The sequence below is a fragment of the Conger conger genome, chromosome 6 (assembly GCF_963514075.1).
Source record: "Conger conger chromosome 6, fConCon1.1, whole genome shotgun sequence".
Classification (NCBI taxonomy): Eukaryota; Metazoa; Chordata; class Actinopteri; order Anguilliformes; family Congridae; genus Conger; species Conger conger.
The window spans coordinates 24,470,015-24,487,800 of NC_083765.1; the positions used below are offsets into that span (position 1 = coordinate 24,470,015).

The following is a 17,786-nucleotide window of genomic DNA, read 5'->3' on the forward strand; positions in this document are numbered from 1 at the left end:
AATTCCACACTACATTTCGGCCCTTCAGGGGGGGAATCACAAAGCAGGATTGCTGAAATAGCTGGGTAAGTTCACCAAGTAAAACCCGCAACACCTGTTTTTACTGTTGTTCCTGTTTTGGAAGGGTGCTTCTTTTTCTCATTTATTTATTTATTTGTATTCCCACCAACACCTATTTGGGAAGTCAACTTTATTTTTAATAACAAAAAAGTGTTGAAAGTGTGACTTGTGTGGAAGGGATCTTCTAACTCAGTAATCCTACTTCATGATATACCCCCCAGAAGTGTTAACATCAATAGATGATTAGATAGGCTTCTGTGTTATTTCTGTGTCTTTGCTTGTGCAACCCAATTTGAATTAGGCCTGCATAGATCGGCCGAAAAACCAATTCATCCCACCCAACTGAACATTGAAAAACGAAGAATATCTCCACACAAGTATGATTCAAGAACCAGACAAGGAAGTTAGCTTAAGTTCATCAGGGTATTGCAACCATTTATTGTGTAGGATCTGAAAAGATCAATATATGGATAAATGTCAAATCCATATACTTGGCATATTCAACGAAATGTGGGTTCATTTTCAAATATTTACTAACTTTTCCCCCAGTAAATATTGTTTGTTTCCACATCATATTAGAGTATACTATTAGTATATCATACCTTAGAGTTCAGACAGGTAAAAGCCAAGAAATGTTCAACACAATTAAATTTGGCTTAAATTCAGACATAATATCTCAAATCTGATTTGATTTGACAAAATGTGAATTTTTACATTGTGCATCTGCAAATGGGTCACCCTGTTACCATATAGATCAAAGCCTCACAATTCACTGTTCCAATTATTTTCCATTGTAAAGTATCTCATGATTAAGCATTGGCTGTACCTTTTGTTAAGTAAATATGGCTACATGTTAAACACAAATGTTTTTAATCATTAGAAATTACATGACTGGAATCTACAAGGTTTGAACCCTGTAACCGATATTTCAAATTAAGAGAACACAAGTGAACCAAATTGAAAAATCATATACTAAATTCCAATATACAAATGTACTTCATAACTAGCACTGCAAGAAATGCTAGACCCTGACTTCCATGGCACTATACTTGCAATAGCTGAATGTTAATATTAAATGTTAATTAGATCCAAATACAAAATAATACCAGTTGAAGCTATTGTTGAATTTTTAAAGATATATAGAGTGTAGCTTCCATTGGGGTATCAAGACTTCAGCCACTAAACAAGGAAATGAAGTCCCCACAATAAATATTTAAATTCCTAAAATTGTATTACATGTTTGCAGGCCTGTATATGAGATCCAGAACCTCATATGCAGTAGTGGCCCTATTCTGCCTACAATGCTACCTGTGGAATACACCACTAGTTTGTCATGAGGCAGAGTTCTGGCAACTTCCTGGGACACATACAATTAAAGCCAATGGTAGTAGTCCACAGTTGTTATACACCAGGTGGACCTATGTCCTTTTGGCAGGTTTTGCAGTGAGTTGCCTCTCTCTTTCAAGCTCCTTCTCACGCTGTTGTTCTTTTTCCAGAGCTTCTTTCTGTCTCTGCTGCTGAAGCTTCAAAGCTCTTTTCTGTGAATAAAAAGTGTCCTAATATTAAAACCCCCAGGTATATTTCATCAGTCAATACTCTCAAAATGTACTAATGCGCAAAAAGTGTTTAACTTACAAAACATTTTTGCAAGCATTTACAATGTGCTACTATTTGACTGTGTTAATTACATTTTTTAAATTAATTATTTGTTATTTAGCAGATACTTTTTTTACCCAAAGTGACTTACAGTTGGTTAGACTAAGCAGGGGACAATCCCCCCTGGAGCAATTTAAAATTAAGGGCCTCTCTTGAGCCACCAACCTTCCAGGTCCCAGTCACGTACCTTAACCACAAGGCTACAGGCCACCCCTCTTACTATTGTAATCTCTCCATTTAAATTAAAAGCAATCATGTGGAGTTAATCGTTGTATTGGATCATTGTATGGGTGGTGTGTGAGAAATAATACAGTTACAATGAAAAATCACAAACCTTTAATTTTGTTGTTTTCTCATGAAGCATCATCATTTCTTTACGTATGCTTACTAATTTATTATGATAGATCTTTGCCTCTGTAAACTGAAAAAAAAGGTTAAGTTTATAAATAAAAACAATTAATGTAAATGTAAAATGTAACATGAAACACTTGAATTTGACAACCATAAAATGATGGTACACTCACCAGTGAATGCATGTCAAGCAGTGAATTGCACTCTCTGAATTTTGTTATTTCTTGGTCCAGTGTATCAAGCAATATCCCCTGATTTTGTCTGGTGGGGGTTACAAACCAACAAGCATGAGTACAAATAAGTGTCGAATTAACAATAATAAAACAGATAAATCTCAACCATATATGAGAGATTGGAGATGCGTACGTTAATTCCTGAAGGGCCCGCTTTGAATTCTGTAGGTCAGGTAAGTAATGAGAAATGAGTCCATTGGTTAGCTTCTCAACAGCTTGCTTATCCACAAATATTATGTCCTCCAGAGGGCTTAATTCTGCACACAATGAACTGGAGTCTGTAGAAACAAAATTTGGTGGTAAGTCGCTAACAAAAACAAGCACAATTTAAAATGAAAAAAATCACAAATTATATTAGTAGTTGCTTGATAAACATGCCAACATTTGAAAAGGCATACCCACTGGCCCTAAGTCGGCCTTCTTTATCTTTGTTCTAATGTGATGCCAGATGGGCTGACTAGTCAATGATAAATAAAACTTCCAAAGACACCTTTGTGGTCGCTGCTCAGTGCTGGGTTACTGTGCGATGCTGAGGGCTGCTCCTCCTCCACCTTCCCCTCTTGATCCATTGGATATTCTCTCAATCTACATAGACCAACAAAGATGGTTCCTTCAGAGGTTAAAACAGAAACAATTCGGTAAACAATTTTATCTAAAGAAGAGCGGATATGGGAGTTGCCTCAGGCACCATTGTGGAGTCTGTCTGCCATCTTGCATGCATGCAGGTAGTCACATTATCCAACTCAGATCATCTCCAAAACACAATAGGTAGCCTATGTTATTAGCCAGCTCCAGCCATGTCCGCAGACCACTGCTAACAACCTAGGTACCTTGCTAACATTATAGGCCACACGGCCTTACTGAAGCAGCTAAATCGCCAATACAAATACCACTCAAAAAAGAATTGCTAGTTATCCGTCACCCTTTAACTATTAGATCTTGAACATCAGCGAAGTGATCAGACGGAAAATCGTATAGCATACCATCAACCATTCAAATCCGTCTCGCTATTCCGGAAGTGCACAATGAAAACAACTCATGTGACTTTTAATTCGACTCATGTGACTCAATGTGGAGGCAACCAAACTACCACGCTAGCTTGTATAAACTTGCTGTATGACCACAGAACTATCAAAACGGGGCAAAAAAAGAAACTGGATTAGTTGTATCTCTTCTCACAGAACGGCTGTCACCAGGCTGAGGTCATTCTGGATCAGTGTTTGTGGTGGTATAACTGCAACTAATAGAATGGCTTGTTGCGAAATGCGCCTGCTTGTCAAATAGTTAATACTGAAGTTAATAGCTAACTAGCTAGCGAGATGTAGGGAGGTAGGTTTACGGTTTGCTTTATTAAAGACCACAGTATGTATGCACTGTGGTATAGTTTCAGCAAGCTAACGTTAACTAGCAACCCCATCCGTGCTGCTTGTAATCAAATTCGCATCCTTGGGACTATAGCTAGCTAGCGCTAGTTGTCACTTGTTACATTGTTCATAAAATTCGGGACGTCATCGAGTCTTCTCGCCGCTTTCGCTTCCTGACACTGATAGCTACATGGTTTGGCCACAATAAGCAGAATAAACAGAACGTGACTCCACTCAACGGCACGGTGAGTTCATCAGGGTATTTCCCCTATAAGTCAATGATTTATCTCCACATGGATGTATTTCGGTTACTGTTATTGTTGCTTGCTAGCTAGTATATTTATAAAATATACTGGTAGCTAGTATATTTTTTGCATACTCGGTTGTACAAACATCCAGTAGCTTATAGTCATTTTGGACAATCCTTTACAAGCAAACGTTTAACAACAAGTAAGTGGTCAACTCTTGTCTATCTCCGTGTAGACGTTAGGCTAATTGTTTCTTATCGGACAAGAGGGGCTATCACGAAAGAGACGCGATGATGTAACTATAACGAGCTAGGTGCGCGGGGGATGGCTGAACTACTTGTATACATATTATAGTCGACCGGTCATGATTATGGGGTCTTATTTTCCATTTGGATTCACGTTTCAACTAGCGATTTTACTTAATATAACAAGAGAGCAACTTAAAATAGAACTTCCTATAACCTCACACATATGTTAAACGAAGATGACATGCCCTATGGATCTCACGTGATGGACCACAACTGTTGCATAGCCAATTTTTCAGTTGTGACCGCTCAGTCAGCAACGGGCTGTGACAGGACCTATATGTGTGCCTGCATAAAACCGTAATACTCTTAATAAAATAGCAATTCAATCCAGCACAATCTGAACCTTACAGGACACATTTCAAGACTGTGTCCTCGGTGACTGGCTTGGTTTCTGGTCCACAGAGATAGTTGCATAATAGATCTCCCTCCCCTTGTTATTTTGTACATGATCGATAACTCCATTTTAGGAGAATATGGGGGATGTTCTAGTTTGCGAACCCTAACAATGGACTTCTCTTTGCGGCTGTGCAGGTTGTAGGCTACATTATTGGGTCTGTCTCAAAAAGATTACTTAAAAATGTTTCTGTTTGATTCAGTCTTTGTGCAAATAGAAAATTATCTCTATATCGTTCAATGATTTTGCCAGAATTCCAAACTCTCTCTTAATGCCCAACAAAACCAAGGAAAGATCCTCATTATGCGTGGTAGGCACAGACCATTCTCATAACTGAGAACTCCTGAGTAGGGGTTGATACTAGCCAGCCTGAAATAGCTTCAGTTTGTACAAAATAAGTGATTAAACACTACCTGTAACTCAGGTGTCTGAGCCAGAAGTAGTGCTAAGTAGTAAATAGCTAATTTGCTAACTCTGGCTCATTCCATTCCATTCATGTGGAAACATTTATTTGACCTTTATTCAACCAGGACACCTCCTTGAGAATTGTAATCTATTTTCCAGGAGACCTGGCCAAGACAGCACACCATTACCAAGTTACAAGAATTTGAGAAGGAAAAAAAATACATTAAAATATAAGGGATACACACAGTGTAGAGCAGACATACAATACAGTAGTAGATCCAGTAGTAGATCTAGCTTCGATTTACAACCTCCCTAGGCTCAGCCTTGTAACCCATCTTCTCATCTCCCTCCACTGCCTACCTGTATTGGCTTGCTTGAAATTCAAAACCTTGGTGCTAGGCTAGCCTATCGGGCAACTGAAGGCACCTCTCTGTTATATTTTGTGTTATATCTGTCTGTTATGAACTATAGTTGCCTATGGGGGAATGAGGTTCACACTGCAGTCAGGACTGCAGAAACCCTACACATCTTCCTACGTAGACTGAAGACCCACCCTTTTAGACAGCACCATGGCTTTGCTGACCCTCTTTTGCAGTCTTCTTTCTTTCTGGATTTCCTTTTGGGATGATGTTATGGGTATCACTGTGTAAACATAGGTTAGCTATATAGTGGTGTTTACTTTGGCTTACAATATTAATGGTTAGTTTGTTCAAATAACTTTACACATACGATTATTATATTATATGGGCCTTCTGTGTCTTCCTAACATTAATGCTCTTCTTTCAGAAGTTGCTCTGAATAACAGCATGTTGGCCTACTAAGTGATTCTAATATAATGGAATTTAAAATAAATAAAAATACAATTGGAGCCTGAGAAAAGGGAGAATGTTTCATTGTTTTGTGGGATATCCATTGTACCTTGCTATCCAATTCCTGTTTTTTTGAGCCTAGAGCAGGATCATCAACTCTGGCCCTCAAATCCAAATCCAGCCTTGGTTTTCTTTTCTCCCATGTAATTAGGGCTACTGATTGACTGTCTTCACACCTGGCTTGGTTCGATTCCAAATTGTATGCTGTCTTCCTGAGGCTCCCTTCCCTTACTTCAAGGGGGAATCCCTAAAATACCAGGGTGAAATATGGAGGTCAAGCCCAAGTGAGGTTTGGTTCTGAATTATGAAAGTAATTGAGCAAACCGGCCCCCGCCCCCATTTTTGGGAATTAAAGAAATTGGACAATTTAACAATCTAGAATAAAGTTATCATTTTTAATATTTAGTTGCATATCCTTTGTGTGCAATTACTGCTTGAAGTCTGTGACTCATAGACATCACTCTTTCAGTCCTTTTGCCTTTGGTCTCCTCTTCAGCATGTAAAATGCAATTGGATTCAGATTGTCTCGGCCAGTCATGGATTTTCCACTTTCTTGCTCTAGCAGTATGTTTTGAGTCATTGTCTTGTTGCGTGATGAAGTGCTGTCGACTTCAGAATTCATTGTTCAATATCAGCGCGTTAACAGCATCGAGGTTCACAGAGAAGGGGTGGGATAAACAGTGTTGTGGTTTGGGGGTCTTTGTTGCTGAAATTCCTCTCTTGGCCGTTATAAGTCCGAAATTACATATTGTACCTTTAAATTGACAGTCAGTAGGCTATACATTTTTGCCCTCGACACCAAAGCTCGACACTATCTATGTCTATGAGCTTTTGAGCACGGCACGCTTATTGTCGCCCCTCCCACCAATTCCAGTTCATTTTATCACCTCTGTCCGTGGGACAGTAGCCTAACATTCACACCGTGACTAAATTAGGCTACTGTTTGCATATCAGTACCTTGGTTGAATCCTACAATAGTATAGCAGTTGCAGTAACAGTTAACCAATTACGAAATTGTCTTGCGCATAGGTATTAATAGCAGAACTGTGCAATTAGGTCTCATGCATTGAATTATTTTAGTTTTTTTTCCTTGTTTTTTTTTTTTTTTGTAGATGGTTCCAAGAAGTCGACTCTCAGCAGCTAACCGGAGAGGAGTGTTTTAGATAGGCTATGTATCGTTTTAACACCGACCAGCCATCGTAGGACTCGGGCTATCAACTGTTTGGACACAAGCAAACATAATTTGATCACTATTGATAGCGGGCTAACGTTAACAATGTCGGGTACAAATATTTTGAAGACGATGAAGTCTTTCTTCAAGAAGGAGCCAGAGGACTGGGATCTGAGTGATACGGCGGCATTTGATTTCTCTGAAGAACTGCCTGAGGATGATGTCCCCAAATTTAACCGGCTGAAAGTTGTGGTGTCTGGAGAAATGGACGATTATTCAGGAGGTGCTCAAGCAAATGGAGCACCTGCTACCGCAGTTGTAGATGATGACGACTCGCTGTTGGGCTCCTCTTCCAGTCTCGGTAGCCCCAGGGTAAACGTGGACAGCTGTGAGCGATGCAAGAAGAAAAAGGAACACACAAAACGAATCAAAGTGATGAAAAGGCTCGGTTGGGCTGCTGTTTTGTATTTTCTTTTTATGATAGGAGAACTTGTTGGTAAGAGTTTGTATTGATATTATCATATGTAAGATTGTGGGAAGCTACACAATAAGCCGCAATAAGCGCAACACTTAGCCTACCGTAACTTCACATAGCCTACACCCATTAACTGCGGCCATACAGTTTCTGCTTAGCACATGTACTATATTTTGATACAGAATATGTAATGTGTCTTGTATCTCAATGATGTGAACTAATTTTTAACAATTCGCCTCAAGGTGGTTATGTCGCTAATAGCCTAGCGATTATGACTGATGCGCTTCACATGCTAACGGATCTCATCGGTATTATTGTGTCCTTGCTTGCGCTGTGGCTGTCTTCAAAACCTCCGACAAAAAGATTCACCTTTGGATTGCATCGTCTCGGTAGGTTGTATTGCCCCTTTCATTCTCCCTTTCTGACGTTATGCAGTAATGGTTCTGTTGAAAGTGACTAAAGGGGTTTTCTACAGAAACTTCCCTCTTTTATGAAACATTCCAGCAATTCGGTGCCACATTTAACCCTTTGATGAGTAAGGTCACAAAATATGTGACCACCACTGGTAAATGAAAGCAATGCATTTTACTTGAAACTTTTGGAAGAAAGAAAAAAAAAAACATTCCAAAAAAACGTACTGGATCAATTACAGGTAAAAGTTAAGAAGGGAAAAAAGCATGGCTCGGTAGGATTTTGATGGCCATTAAAAATGATACTTGTAGGTTTTTTGACAGTTCTGGATACGCTTTACTTTTAAATGAATGTGTGGCTGAATTAGTGTGTGGATCCGTTCTTGAGCCAGAAAACCTTCATGGAGCAGTTTCTCATGTTTAGATGGCAATCTTTCATTAACAGGTTGTAGCCTCAATAGCAGGAAGGTCAGTAAGTATGAATAAACGATCGGCTCTTGGGCTCGTTTTGTCTGATCTCTTCCCTGTGTCTATTCCCAGAGGTGATTTCAGCTGCCATCAGTGTCCTTCTGATTTACATACTGACTGGAGTGCTCTTGAATGAGGCCGTTCAGAGAACCGTTCACCTGGATTTTGACATTAATGGCGATGTCATGCTTATAACCGCTGCAGTTGGCGTCGCAGTAAACCTAATGTGAGTCTCATTTGTATGCAGTTTAAGGAAAGTGAGTTCCAAAGTCTTTGTTTCATTCTCCAATTGAGAGTATCCACCGAACATAATCATATTTGGTGACGGCTTATGTAGTGAAAGTCTAAAGTGGAATGTTATATTATAATATAATGCGTATATAATTCGTAATTCACCTTGCTTAACTGTCAAAGGTTACATGGTAAGCGTTTTCAAGTTCTAAGTCGCATTCTTTCCAGTGTTGCTATTGTGCCAAGACTGTGAACTCAACTGACCTATTGTTAAGACTACTGGAAAATATTATTTATTGTTTAAGAATGACAGAGTTTAGAAAATGGATGTTTGGTAATGCTTTAATTTAGAGCCTGTTAATTATCCAGTACTTTTGGTAAGATAACTTTTGGTTTGGTATAGGTAACTATTTTGATTTCGGAGTGTAATTACGATTAAACAGGCTGTAAAATATATTTACCTAGCACTTACATTATGGTACTTACTGACTTTGTTTCATAGTACTTACCACTGAATCAAAGTAGTTGCCTATTAATTACTCCAGTAGCCGGTCAGTAAAATGGTGTTACCGGCTGTTTTCTTTTTTTCTTTTTGGTTTTTGTGTGTATGTATATATGTATATATATATACATTTTTTCTTCTTCTTTATGTGCAGAATGGGCTTCCTTCTGAACCAGTCAGGACACCTACACTCCCACTCGCACGGTCATTCCCACTCGCACGGTCATTCCCAGTCCCAGTCCCAGTCCCAGTCCCAGTCCCAGTCCCACTCCCACTCCCACTCCCACTCCCACTCCCACTCCCAGTCCCACTCCCACTCCCACTCCCACTCCCACGGCCATGGTCACGGCGCTCCTCCGGAAGGTCACAGTGACCAGAACAAGGAAGCACAAGGAAGCTTGGCGGTCCGAGCTGCCTTCATCCATGCTCTGGGAGATCTTGTGCAGAGCGTTGGGGTGCTCATAGCAGCTTACATCGTCCGCTTCAAGGTATATTAACTGTGGCTGTGTGTCCTATTAACCTTTGCTGCACTGACCCAGTGAGCAAAAGCAGGAATAGTCTGGAGGGGAGCAAATATGGACTGAGAGACGTTTTGACATAAACTATGACATACTATGACATTTGACATAGACTAATTTATCCTGGGTTTCACCTGGATTTAGCCTGCGTACAGCCTTGTCAGCGAGAAACCTTTCACTTTTCAATCAAATATAGCTGGGTTTTTCACCTGGCTAGATATGTTGGTTCAGGTGAAAACCTGGTATTTGGTTGATGAGTGAAAGGTTTCTTGCTGACTAGGACCCAGGCTATATCCAGGTGAAACCAGAGCTAAATTGGTCTGTTTGTCAAAACATCTCTCAATCCAAGATTTCCACCCCCTAGACATCTGTATTCTGGTTTTTGCTCACTGGGGAGCCTTCCATCTTGCATGATCCTCTCATGGATTTCAGCAGCAGTAAAGCTCCCACATCAGAATGTCAGATTTCATCACTCTAAAAAAATGTAGAGCCATGCTTCAGGGCAACAACAAGACTAGCTTGTCTATCTACAAGTAAATTAGCTAGCTTGTTTAACGACAATTAAGAACAATGGACGTAGGCATGTGCAGGACACTCATTTATAATTTGCGGCCCATTTTGATTACAGGTTAGCAGCTTTCTGAACGTGATGCTGATTTTCATGACTGCTATCATTAGTTCAGATATACTGGCATTCTGTACATGGTGTACTGAAATACTAGCAGCATGTATGAAATCTAGTATTACAAATATTTGCAACTAATTTCTTTCATTTCTTTTAGAGAGCATTAATTACAAGTGAGTAACAAGGCTCATAATTGGTGCATTTTAAGTACTTAGGCAGTTTACTCGCATTATTGTTTTGTGAAAAAGAATTGACTTAATTCCTGCATTCATTGTTGATTCAAAGACGGTGTTTGATTCAATCCTCATTACCATACCCAGGGTGGGGACGCTATCAAGTTTCTTTACAGCTTTACTGTTCTAGTTTCAATTTCCTTTGTGCTCTTGGTTTAGATCGAGGGTAAGCTGCTCCGAGAAGTAATTGCATATAAAACTTTGCTTTCACAGCCCGAATACAAGATAGCCGACCCTATATGCACATATATCTTCTCCATCCTGGTGCTTTTCACAACCGTGAGAATCGTAAGGGACACGGGAATCATTTTCCTTGAAGGTATGTTGTTCTCCTAGTGTGAATGGTGTTCCTTCCTTTGTATTCATAATTGTGCTGTAAGTAAGAAACCAAACATAACAACATGTAAGACATGAATGTCTGTGGGGCGGCCTGTAGCGTAGTGGTTAAGGTGCATGACTGGGACCCGCAAGGTGGTTCTAATCCCGGTGTAGCCACAATAAGATCCGCACAGCCGTTGGGCCCTTGAGCAAGGCCCTTAGCCCAAGGCATTGCTGCAGGGGAGGATTGTCTCCTACTTAGTCTCATCAACTGTACGTCGCTCTGGATAAGAGCGTCTGCTAAGTGCCATTAATGTAATGTAATGTACTAATACTTGGACTTTCCAGAAAACAGATCTTTTTTTAGTGAACAGTCCGATGTGCTTTTTTTAATGCTAAAAAGCACTGAAAGTGGTAATTTTCTCTAACCAGGGGTTCCACGGCACTTGGATCTGACCACAATCAGAGAAGACCTGTTGAAACTGGAAGACGTGAATGCTGTTGAGGAACTGAATGTGTGGGCTTTGACAACGGACAAGACTGCTGCTCTGGTGCACTTACAGCTTGGTGAGTGTGTTTCTTTTTTTTGTGTTGACGGTTTTCAGTTTCTATCTTACGCGTGGTCAGAAGATTAAATCTGGTCACCGCCAAGACACCGCCTTCTGCGAGGCCTAAAGAGTGATGGTCTGAACCTCCATCAAATGACCAGAAAGCATTCAGTTCAGACCAGCAGTAATGATTTATTCATGACTAATTCATGAGCTGAGCAGAAGAGTTTTAAAGATCAAGTCCATATTCAGTTGTTGGCTTCCTGTTAGGATATCAATGGAGAGATTCACTATTGTTTTGTGTGTTGAGCTGGAATATCCTGCTATGTTCCTCATCTTGCTTCCTATTAAAAATCATTGTGTGTGTGTGTGTGTGTGTGTGTGTGTGTGTGTGTGTGTGCGCAGAACCATCCAGTGGCAGTCGATGGGAGGAAGTTCAAGCCAGGGCTCGGCACCTGCTGCAGGACACACATGGGATCTACAAGTGCACCGTCCAGATGCAGTGCTACACACAGAGGTCCCCCAACATATGCAGAAACTGCGCACTTCACTCCACCGCCTGAAAACAAGCCTTCCTCTCAAGAGCAGCCATCTCTTCCTTCTCAGCAGCGCAGCTGGTGCATTAACCAACGCTGATGTGTAGACCAAGTTGTCTTCTTAACACGCTGGTACTAAGCCGGATAAATATCATATGCAATGACAACAAAAAATTCTACTGAGAAGATTACCAAAGGACATTAAACTGGTTTGCTTTGACAAATACACGTGTTAAATAAAGTATTTGTTGGGAGATGGCCCCACGGCTAGTATTTTAACCTGCACACACAGCCTTTTTTTGTTGTTTGGAAAAAGAAAAAAAGAAAAAAAACATTTATTTTTATTTTTTGATAAATATCTTTGCTACACCCTGGACGTGTACTGTATAACCTATGTTAACAATCTGTTTTTGTTTTACTTTTTTTGTTGCTTTTCAATTACTGCAGACTAGGACTAATACATCCGGTCATACTAAAAGGTCCAGTCTTACTGTCTTTCCCTATCTGCATACTTTGATCTTTTTTGTTTTTATCCTTAAATTTGATTCCATTTGGTAATGGGTGTTTTTGACAGCCCTCAACATAAATGCTACAATATCTGTTTTATAGCAGAGCCACAATGAGTGCTCACTATCTATCCAACAGAGCTCATCAGCTGCCAGCTCAAAGATTCTAGCATCGTAATGTGCTGAAATGACAGAGGTTTGCGCATCTGTTCTTATTTCAAACCATCTCTGCTATGTGGGTTCAGCCTTTTTATCTTTTTATGGTGTAAAATTTATTTAAAATATAAATAATTGTCATGCAAACCACACCTTCAGTTGCACGCTATTTGTTATCAGGTTAAAGTTGTTCTTTTAAAGTGGCTTACAACATGAATGACTTTAACACGGTAAGCTAAAAAGGAACAGCACTTTCATCTGTTGCACTGACAATCTCACCAACGTCATATTCTGTTTGTATGCTCGTGCACACTCATGAAATGTAAGGCCTGATGGCCTCTGTAGTACTGTACCTTTAGAATTGTCTCCCTTTGAATGACTTGGCAGGTTTGTATGCAACAATGCTGGTGGTTTTAACTGAAAAGGTTTCTGTAACCCCTTATGTGGCAGTCCATGTGCTACCTCCCAAGGAACACAATATTAAATGCAGAAGTATTATTCTTTTCAAACATTTCATTTGAACTGGTGTGCACATTTGCCAAGCAGGGTATTGGATGGTTGATTATTTCTTGGGTTGAGAAACAAAAATGAGGTGTTAATGTAATGAAAATCAAATCAGTGTTTCCATTGTCAGTTGTTGGTGGTGATTGTTTTGTGATTTGTCCGTCAGTCAGGACTTGAAATAATTCAGTGATTTGCACATTCCTCCAACTTGAATGACATGCATGTCATTGCCAAATCTGTTTCTGCAGTGTTACTGTCCCTTTAATTTGGTGACGCTTGTGTGTGAGACACTCCTACCAAGCTTATTTGATAGGCAATATTTATGACACTACCATTATACTAATAATGGATTTCACAACTGGGATTTTGTCTCTGAAATGTGAATGACAAAAATGTTGTAACATTCTGAAATAAATATTTGGAACATCTAATTGGTGAAGTACGTTTCAGATTCATATGGTTCAGTAATATAGGAATGTTTTTGAGGGTGTTATATTGAAGATTTGGAAATTAAAATCCTATTTCCTCTGAAATGGCTGTGTACCAGCCATTTCGTCAACCCCAGCTTATCTCCAAAAAATCATCAGACCCTACACGCCTGCCAAACCTCTTCGTTCGGCCACCACAGGCCCCCTAGCCTCCCCCTCTCCGAACTTCCACCTCCCGCTCACGATTACTGTCTGTTCTGGCTCCATGGTGGTGGAACAAACTCCCTGTGGAAATCAGAACAGCAGAATCTCTTGCCATCTCTTGTGCAGACTGAAGAGCTCCACATCTCCCTGTCTCTCCCTACCTCCCTGTAAACCTTAATTGTTGTCTTTACCTGTGATATTTACTTGTGTATTAGGATGTTTTGTTTGGTTAGGTAAGCAGTTTTTGGCTAGGTAAGTGGTTTGTTCATACATTTGTGTGTTGCGGTATTACGATTTAAAATTAAAAAATCCGATGATCAAATAGCCCCTGGTCCTTAACTTTGTTGTGCAGGTAGCAGTTGAAATTATACTTCCCTCTAGGGTCTTTCACCATACTTATCCCTGGTTATGGATATGCACTTTGCACTTTTTTGTAGGTCACTCTGGATAAGCGCGTCTGCCAAATGCCATTAATATTATGTAATGAATAAACCACTTATCAGTCAGTTACTGTATGCTTATATATCTCTGCCAAGAAAGACAAATGCCTTTTAAAGCCTTGTTTTAAGCAGTAAAGGAAAATGAAAATATGCTAGAAATGACAAGAAAATATAAATGACACAATCACTGCTGAATATGAATGACTATTAATGAAGCAATTTCCACAAGATTCACCCCATTACAAAGCTCTAAAGGATCTGCCCTGGTAATAACACGTGTCAGCATGTACCAAGTGTATCACAAGCACCTGATGGAAAAATGATGCAAATCCTGATGGATTTCTCCATTTTGAGTAAATGCATTAAGCCTGCAGTTTGTGTTTTCAGATGAGCCTTTTATCTTTCTGCCCCCATCTCCACCCCCCATCTTTGGAGGACAATTTAAAAGTACTGAGCTCACCAGTGCTCTTTCTTCTTAATGATGTTCAAAACAATTGAATTTGGTAAGCCTAAAATTTGGCCTATGTCATTGTTTTTCTCTTTCTCAGCCTCATAAGGACTTCCTTGACTTTCATTGGACTTTCAACTCATGCTGACAAATGCCAATAGTAGACTCCAAAGGCAATCAAAAGCCTAGAATACCTAGATACTGAGTTATCTTACTGTATACCTGCACTAAGGAAGCGATTGAACAGACCTGATTAATTGGAAACACGCAAAGCCAGTTGTTCCAAAGTCTTTGTGTCCTGAAATGGGGTGGCTATGAATAAAAAGTGCTCAGATCACATGGTGAAACCAAAATGTTGTTGGGACCCAGCTTCTCTTGGTGGAATCAAAATTGGGACAATGCAAGAATTCACCCAAGTCAACAAGCACTTTACAAGAGAAAGGTATGTTTATTGAATTTAATGGTGGCTAGCAGGAAAATCACGGAAACAAAACAGGTTTTTTTTATTTATTTTTCATTTATTTATTTATTTATAAAAAATAATAATTAAATTTCACGGATGGTGCAGTGGGTAGCACTGCCGCCTCACAGCAAGGAGGTCCTGGGTTCAAATCCCCATCGGCCGGGGCCTCTCTGTGTGGAGTTTGCATGTTCTCCCCGTGTTTGCGTGGGTTTCCTCCGGGTACTATGGTTTCCTCCCACAGTCCAAAGACATGCAGTTTAGGCTGATTGGAGAGTCTAAATTGTCCATAGGTATGAGTGTGTGAGTGAATGGTGTGTGTGCCCTGCGATGGACTGGCGACCTGTCCAGGGTATATTCCTGCCTTTCGCTCAATGTATGCTGGGTTAGGCTCCAGCCCCCCTGTTCAGGATAAGCGGGTTAGGATAATGAATGGATGAATTAATTTTATTTCCGATTTTACCCATTTTATCCCAATTTGGTAGCCAATTGTACCCCGTCTGATCCAATTACAGTTAGTATTAGATACACCGCGCACACCCCGTCCCTCAGCGGCCCGAAGGAGAGCGACACGCCTTCTTCAAGCCGTGTCGTCTCGTGCTCGTGAGCATGATTCCAAGGCGCCCGAGGTGCTTTATTGTGCGTCGATCAGCTAACCCTGCCAAGTCCCTCCCTCTGGAGCAGCGAGCCAATAATGTTGCTCCACGTGAGCCAGCCAAACTTGGCTTTTCGCAGTGTGCAACTGCTGCGAACTGCATCTTAGCCTATTGCGCCACCGCGGCCCTCAACAAAACAGGTTTGCAGTACAGCAACCTTCAACACACTGGTCATATGGCCTGAATTAAATATCCTCGACCTTGACACACGTAATCAATCTTATCTGTGAGGTCCTATCTCTTTCTTACAGGATGAAAGGTTTTCTTCATCAACATACTTACCTATGCATACCAAACCAACCTCTGAACCCTTCAATATAGAGAAATGCCCTTAAAAAAGGCGACATATAAAATATATTTAACGTGAATATATAAAAACATCTATTCAGTCAGTACAATGACTTAATGACCTTCTTAACCCTGGACCTGGGGATGCACTGTCCATGCTGGTTTTCATTTAATGTCATTCACTTTAAATCTTTTTTTTATTTTTATTTTTCTCAATGTACTAATTCGGAATCTGCATAGTTATCAGTGTACATTGCTATCGACTTGGGACAGTACAGACATGCATATACTCTCCTCTGAAGCAGGGATGTCAGTTGCAAATGATTTAAACACTGCAGTTCACAAATCTTGCTGGCACAGACACACAGTAGGTCAGATGTAGACACTTAATTTCCCGCTTATCGCGGCTTTAACCTGCACAAATAAATATGCAGTAGTTCACCAGGATCTGGATTGGAAAACACTTACATCCAGTAAACAGCCGATGTGTATCAAAGATCCTTCACAGAAAACACATCCAGTGTCAGAAGTGGGTCATGGTTCTATGATATCTCAGACTTTAGCTTGGTTTTATGTGTCAGATTATCCTTGTAGACTGAGAATCCAAAGTCAGACATTGTGATCGATAAGTAATCGGACTGCACCCAAAAGAAACTGGACCTAAGCAATCATTCACAGATCACTCGTGTAAGGCGTCCTTCTTGTAATCATGAATAAACAAGATGGGGGGAATCTAATATTTAATTGCCTTAAAATAAAGAGTAACTGCTGTTATTTTGCATTTTTGTGTCTTGGGTGATTACTGCATAATGTATACAACACAGAATGCAATTGTTGGTCACAATTGGTCTGGTCTGGTGTGTTATTGATTTATGTTATCGAACTGTAAAAGAATCTGAGCTAACAGCAAGTCTACAGCTGCCTACAGCTACAGTTTCACACTCCGGTAAAAGCGAACTAAAATGATACTGTTCAGTATCTCGCTGTCCTACATTCCATACAGTTAACATCACACTAGAGAACCACCTATCACCACAGTTCAGAAGTCAAGATTGAGGAGATACGAGATGGAAAAAACCTTAACCTTAAACCTTGCATAAGACCTTTACCATGTGCACAACCAATCATTAATTAATTAGTGCCAATCATTGGTTGCGTTCTTAGTTTTATTAGCACATGCCAAAGGGCTGGGTTCAATTCCAAATTGTATGCGTCCATGCCCTCTTCCTGCAGTATCAGCAGAGCAGCCTAACAGCACCAAAGCAAAAACAGGTGATTGATTAAAACACTTAAAACAAAAAGCATTCAATCCATAGAAAAAGCTGGGTTCAAATGCCAACAGAAGCAACTAATAATGCAAACGTCAAGTTCCTTATTGAAGTCTGTGACCTTTAGTGAGAACTTCACTGGAAATTTCAGCCCTAGCCTGCAACTAGACTAGTGATTGATCTGAAATAAAAACAGCCATCACACGATGAGGTGTTACATTTGGCATTGAGGGTCAATTGCTGGTCTAGAACCTCTAGACCACAGAACTGCTCTAAAAGCGGAACAGCTACTGAAATGTGTGAGATAAGGATAGTTGCTCAAGGAATTGTGGTCTCGGATTAAACTCCAGCTAAGCACACTGCAATTGACCCTGAGAGACTGCCAGAATAAACAGCTCTATTCAATAAACCCTATTCTCGTAAAAAGAACAATACAAAACAAACAAAAGAAAAAAAACACAGATAACACAGATACACATTCTGCAGGAGTAATCACCATCATATG

General features: G+C 40.1%; 2 protein-coding genes across 4 annotated transcripts; one reads left to right on the forward strand and one right to left on the reverse strand.

The window, feature by feature from the left end:
* Positions 1 to 469: 469 nt before the first annotated feature.
* Positions 470 to 3,362, reverse strand: bloc1s6 (biogenesis of lysosomal organelles complex-1, subunit 6, pallidin). 3 transcript variants are annotated; one of them, XM_061245379.1, is made up of 6 exons: positions 3,284 to 3,362; positions 2,791 to 2,885; positions 2,434 to 2,578; positions 2,241 to 2,328; positions 2,051 to 2,137; positions 470 to 1,598 (listed from the first exon to the last, which is right to left on the reverse strand). In XM_061245379.1, the coding sequence occupies exons 2-6, from the start codon at positions 2,867 to 2,869 to the stop codon at positions 1,479 to 1,481; spliced, it is 519 nt and encodes a 172-aa protein (XP_061101363.1). In that variant the 5' UTR covers positions 2,870 to 2,885; positions 3,284 to 3,362; the 3' UTR covers positions 470 to 1,478. The 3 variants fall into 3 exon arrangements, with proteins under 3 accessions (XP_061101363.1, XP_061101362.1, XP_061101364.1); XM_061245378.1 differs by having other exon boundaries at positions 2,791 to 2,910; positions 3,284 to 3,326; XM_061245380.1 differs by lacking the exon at positions 3,284 to 3,362 and adding an exon at positions 2,989 to 3,264.
* slc30a4 (solute carrier family 30 member 4) lies at positions 3,344 to 13,520 on the forward strand. The gene is made up of 8 exons (XM_061245377.1): positions 3,344 to 3,909; positions 7,001 to 7,555; positions 7,777 to 7,923; positions 8,485 to 8,638; positions 9,300 to 9,633; positions 10,735 to 10,840; positions 11,272 to 11,406; positions 11,793 to 13,520. Exons 2-8 carry the CDS (start codon positions 7,165 to 7,167, stop codon positions 11,948 to 11,950), a joined length of 1,425 nt encoding a protein of 474 aa, XP_061101361.1. The 5' UTR covers positions 3,344 to 3,909; positions 7,001 to 7,164; the 3' UTR covers positions 11,951 to 13,520.
* Positions 13,521 to 17,786: the final 4,266 nt, after the last annotated feature.